The following is a 6,000-nucleotide window of genomic DNA, read 5'->3' on the forward strand; positions in this document are numbered from 1 at the left end:
TTATTTCTGCTCTGATCTTTACGATTTCTTTCCTTCTACTAACTTTGGGTTTTGTTTGTTCTGCATTCTCTAGTTCCTTTAGGTGTACGGTTAGTTTGTTTATTTAAGATGTTTCTTGTTTCTTGAGGTAGGATTGTATTGCTATAAACTTCCCTCTTAGAACTGCTTTTGCTGCATCTCATAGATTTTGGATCATTGTGTTTTCGTTGTCATTTGTCTCTAGGTATTTTTTGATTTCCTCTTTGATTTCTTCAGTGATCTCTTGGTTGTTTAGTAACGTATAGTTTAGCCTCCATGTGTTTGTGTTTTTTACGTTTTTTCTCCTGTCATTGATTTTTAATCTCATAGCGCTGTGGTCAGAAAAGATGCTTGATATGATTTCAGTTTTCTGAAATATACTGAGGCTTGATTTGTGACCCAAGATGTGATCTATCCTGGAGAATGTTCTGTGTGCACTTGAGAAGAAAGTGTAATCTGCTGTTTTTGGGTGGAATGTCCTATAAATATCAATTAAATCTCTCTGGTCTATTGTATCATTTAAAGTTTGTGTTTCCTTATTAATTTTCTGTCTGGACGATCTCTCCATTGGTGTAAGTGAGGTGTTAAAGTCCCCCACTATTATTGTGTTACTGTTGATTTCCTCATTTATAGCTGTTAGCATTTGCCTTATGTATTGAGGTGCTCCTATGTTGGGTGCATATATATTTATAATTGTTATATCTTCTTCTTGGATTGATCCCTTGATCATTATGTAGTGTCCTTCCTTGTCTCATAACATTCTTTATTTTAAAGTCTATTTTATCTGATATGAGTATTGTTTCTCCAGCTTTCTTTTGATTTCCATTTGCATGGAATATCTTTTTCCATCCCCTCACTTTCAGTCTGTATGTGTCCCTAGGTCTGAAGTGGGTCTCTTGTAGACAGCATATATATGGGTCTTATTTTTGTATCCATTCAGTGAGCCTGTGTCTTTTGGTTGGAGCATTTAATCCATTCACGTTTAAGGTAATTATCAATATGTATTTTCCTATTACCATTTTCTTAATTGTTTTGAGTTTGTTTTTGTAGGTCCTTTTCTTCTCTTGTGTTTCCCACTTAGAGAAGTTCCTTTAGCATTTGTTGTAGAGCTGGTTTGGTGGTGCTGAATTCTCTTAACTTTTGCTTGTCTGTAAAGCTTTCGATTTCTCTACTGAATGTGAATATGATCCTTGCCGGGTAGAGTAATCTTGGTTGTACGTTCTTCCCTTTCATCACTTTAAATATATCATGCCACTCCCTTCTGGCTTGTAGAGTTTCTGCTGAGAAATCAGCTGTTAACCTTATGAGACTTCCCTTGTATGTTATTTGTCCTTTTTCCCTTGTTGCTTTCAATAATTTTTCTTTGTCTTTAATTTTTGTCAATTTGATTACTATGTGTCTTGGCGCATTTCTCCTTGGGTTTATCCTGTATGGGACTCTCTGCGCTTCCTGGACTTGGGCGGCTATTTCCTTTCCCATGTTGGGAAAGTTTTCGACTATACTCTCTTCAAATATTTTCTCTGGTCCTTTCTCTCTCTCTTCTCCTTCTGGGACCCCTATAATGCGAATGTTGTTGCATTTAATGTTGTCCCAGAGGTCTCTTAGGCTGTCTTCATTTCTTTTCATTCTTTTTTCTTTATTCTGTTCTGCAGCAGTGAATTTCACCATTCTGTCTTCCAGGTCACTTATTCGTTCTTCTGCCCCAGTTATTCTGCTATTGATTCCTTCTAGTGTATTTTTCATTTCAGTTATTGTATTGTTCATCTCTGTTTGTTTGTTCTTTAATTCTTCTAGGTGTTTGTTCTTTAATTCTTCTAGGTCTTTATTAAGCATTTCTTGCATCCTCTCGATCTTTGCCTCCATTCTTTTTCTGAGATCCTATATCATCTTCACTATCATTATTCTGAATTCTTTTTCTGGAAGGTTGCCTATCTCCATTTCATTTAGTTGTTTTTCTGGGGTTTTATCTTGTTCCTTCATCTGGTAAAAACTCCTGCCTTTTCATTTTGTCTATCTTTCTGTGAATGTGGTTTTCTTTCCACAGGCTGCAGAATTGTAGTTCTTCTTGCTTCTGCTGTCTACCCTCTGGTGGATGAGGCTATCTAAGAAGCTTTTGCAAGCTTCCTGATGGGAGGGACTGGTGGTGGGTAGAGCTCTAGATCTTAAACTTTTGAGAAGACAGACCTAAGGTGTCTCTATTGGAATGTTTCGTACTCTAAGCTGCATTATCAGTTTCTGCCTCTACGTGCTTATATCCACAATCATAATTTCTCCAGTCTTATGTCCTTGCTATCTCTTTCGTCTCTCCCCACCTCACTTCAATTAGGCCTTCACCCTGAGCACTGAAGTTGCTCTCTGTCAGAGACCCAGTGACTTCCATATTGCCATATCTTGCAGTCATCACTCCATCCTCATCCCTCTCAACCTCTCAGATACTCTTCATCACTACTGCTATCTTTGTTAAACACTCGTCTTGACTAGTGACACTGCTCAAGCCTCAGCTGCTTTCTCCCAGTGTCTTCTCTTGGCTCCTCCTTCTCTGGTTCACCTTTCATCCAGTCCTGTGGCCTCAAAGGTTATCTCTGTGTCAAGGGCTCCAAAACGTGTATCTCTACAAGTTTAGGTTTTTAAAAAGTCAGCTTTACCAATATAGAATGGGAGGAGAGGGAGGTGAAGATGAGATAGGGTACAACAGTACTATGTATAAAAAAAATACCTGGAGGGTTTTAATTGGTTAACTGGTCATAGCTAAATATGAGTCAGTGATGTGCTTGAGACATTTTTTTAAAAATCAGTGCAAGTCTAGATGTTATGAATAGATGTATAAAGTCTAAATCAAAAGGTTTACTGAGGGACTTCCCTGGTTGTCCAGTGGTAAAGAACCCCGCCTTACAATGCAGGGGTTACGGGTTTGATCCCTGGTCAGGGAACTAAGATCCCACATGCCACGAGGCAACTAAGCCCACGCGCCTCAACTGGAGAGCCTGCGTGCCACAAACTACAGAGCCCCATGCGCCCTGGAGCCTACATGCCACAACTAGAGAGAAGCGTGCGCGCTGCAAGAAAAGATCCTGCATGCCTTAACGAAGGTCCCGCGTGCTGCAACTACGACCAGATGCAGCCAAAAATAAATAAAAATAAATAAATAAATAATAAAAATAAATCTAAAAAGGAAAGGTTTACTGAGAGCCAGTTCTATTCATCTGCTTATCTGATGTTTTCTCTTGAGTGTCCCAAAGATGTTTCAAATTCAAGTGGCCAAACAGATCTTGCAATTTCAGCCCAGAATTTATTTTTCCTTCAGTCGTCACTGTCTTGGTAAATGGCATTATCATTCACCTGGTTGCTCAGGCCAAAAATCAAAGAATCTTCCTTGATTACTCTCTTGTCTTTCTCTTGCCTGCACATTCAATCCATCAACATGACAGGTGGGTCCTGTCAGCTCCATCTCCACACTAGATCCCCAGAGTGTTCACTTCACTCCATTTCCAAGGCTCCAGTTTCATAACACCCAGGCCACTGCCATCTGGCACCTGGACTGCTATAGTTTTCCCCCATCCGTTATTGCTCGCACCTCTGTTTCCCCAGTTTTTTCACATAACCACCATTATGATCTTCTTTGATCACATCATTCCTCTGCCTAAAATTCATCAATGGCTTCCCATCCACAGAATAGAATCTAAATTCCTTACCACTGCCCACAAGTTCCAACACCGTCGGGTTACCACCTGCCTCTCAGACCTCCCCTCCTCGCTCCCCAAGCACACTGGTCTCTACTCTCCTTGCCTCCTAATCTTGTCCTCACTTTATGGCCTCTGCACTCCCTGCTTCCTCTTCCTGAATCACTTCAAACCCAGATATTTGCCTGGTGGCCTCTTTGGGCATCTGTTTCTCACATCAGTGGATTTAAAGTAAGCATCTCCCACCTTATCACTGCTGCCCCCTCACTGCCTATCATTCCATCCTGTTTGGGCTTTTTTTTTTTAATAGCATTTATCACCATATGTACTTCTCTTGTTTATCTACTTGTTTATTTATGGTTCCTCAACCCCTAGGAGAATGAAAGCTCCATGAAAGCAGGACCTTCTCCCTTCTGTTCACTGAATTCCAACATGTAGAAGGGTGCCTAGGACAGAGGAAGGTCTCAGTCAGACTCTGCATGGGGAGCTCATAAAGCTTTGATTTAATGAAACAAAATGCTTCCAGTATAAACCTGCCCTAAAATAATACTGCCATACTGTGAGAATCACAGAATTTTAGGGGCATTGGAGATATCTAATTTGCACCCAATAAATGCTCTAGGACCAGGAAAGCTCATTAGCTGGCCTATGTCACACAGCTAATTAGTAGAGAGCTGAAACTAGGATTCAGTTTTCTTAATTCTAGCTCTGGGCAGTTTATGCTGAGGGTGACCATATGTTTCTTTACCTGGAACCATCCATGTTTATGCTTGTTGTCCTAGCATAGTTAGTAACAGCACCCTCTTTCTCTTTCAGAAGTGTCCCAGACTGAGTGATAAATGGTCATCTAACTATATCACAGTTTCTATAATTCTGAGATAAATTGACCTCTTTGTCTACCTAAAAAGTTATAATTTAAGGAATATGGCTTCCTTGGGTCATTCATTATCTAATTTATACTTTCTTCTTATTGCTGCATAGAAATGTGTTTATAGACACTCATACATAAAAATTATAATATCTTTTGGAATATTAAGCTATTTGGTCACTTAGCTAATTAAAGCAACAACACATAATGATGTCATAAAACGATTTCATTAATAACACTTGTGATTTACCATCTTCTGATATTGTTTTTTTAGGATTCAGGCTAAAATCCCAGGCGCTAAAAGGCACACTGAGTAAATCAGTACCCCACCAGGGACTGGACACCAAGAGGAATGTCTGAAGTGGTAACAGCTCTGTCTTATATGTTACTATAAATTGATTGTTTCTCCCCCCCAGTATCATAATCTTAGAGACAAACTTTAAAACAGCTGTTTTTAGGCTGTTTCTGTACTCTTAGAATATTTGAGTCACTTGTGTCAAGCACTAAAGCATAGAGAAAAGTGTATTAGATGTGGTTTTTAATTTTGTGTTGCTAAAAAAAAGTGCATGATGGTGAGAACCCAAGTTATCTTTCCTTCGTCGGTGTTCTTCTCTCTGCAATGCTTCTGTAGCTTCTCATGTTCCCTGTGGCTAGGCCTTTCCTGCCCAGTGCACTGATGCAATAGTGGAAATCGCTTATATGTCCTTGGGTTGTTGCTTGGATTAATCTTTAATAACAATATATAGACTTGTAGATCGATGTTTAAGTGTTTTTCCAACACACACAACATAAAAATAAAAACAAGTCGACCGTACTTAGGGTAATCAGTTTTGTATAACTTAAAATAATTAAATAAACAAATAAACCCAAAACAAACATGCAGTACTTTTGTTGTGTGAGACTGACGGGCTGATTTACATGTATGGTAACTAAAAAGTACCAGCATGTTAACTTTATTACAATTTGTATTACTTTCTCTGTAGTTCCTAATGGACTTAATTATGGACTCTGGATATTTGCACTTATGTACTTGATACTGAATGCATAAATAAATGTTACTAAATGTAGAAACTTCTCCCTCTCTTCTCATGATCTCACCAGAAAATGCAAAAGCTCTAAGAAATAAAATCTCCTGTGAACGTGCTGGGAAGGCTGAGGCCAAGTGCTCACTTTACTCCTGTGTCCAGGACCACATAGTCCAACTCCAACATAGTATATGGCTCCTTTGGGTTATTAATAGAAATCACTGGAGACTGGTAAAACTGGAAAACACCCTTAATATTGTACTCTGTGAGGTTTATGCAGATAATTTAAATAGTTTTTTAAAAACTTGAAAGTTATATAAATCCTTTCATAAACTTCTTATAATAATATGCAACACAATACTGTCATAAAACAATTATAATTGCTATGAACTCACTGTTTTGGTAATTA

General features: G+C 38.7%; 1 protein-coding gene across 1 annotated transcript in view; it reads left to right on the top strand.

Moving 5' to 3' along the window:
* The window catches only part of RTN1 (reticulon 1), a 247,986-nt gene extending 242,517 nt beyond the window's left edge, over positions 1 to 5,469 (top strand). Inside the window, exon 9 of the mRNA XM_068525396.1 lies at positions 4,841 to 5,469. Within this exon, the coding sequence (XP_068381497.1) occupies positions 4,841 to 4,883 (43 nt within the window). The 3' untranslated portion in view covers positions 4,884 to 5,469. The remainder of the gene's footprint in view (positions 1 to 4,840) is intronic.
* The last annotated feature ends 531 nt before the right edge of the window (positions 5,470 to 6,000 follow it).

This window comes from Eschrichtius robustus, chromosome 1, assembly GCF_028021215.1.
Source record: "Eschrichtius robustus isolate mEscRob2 chromosome 1, mEscRob2.pri, whole genome shotgun sequence".
Classification (NCBI taxonomy): Eukaryota; Metazoa; Chordata; class Mammalia; order Artiodactyla; family Eschrichtiidae; genus Eschrichtius; species Eschrichtius robustus.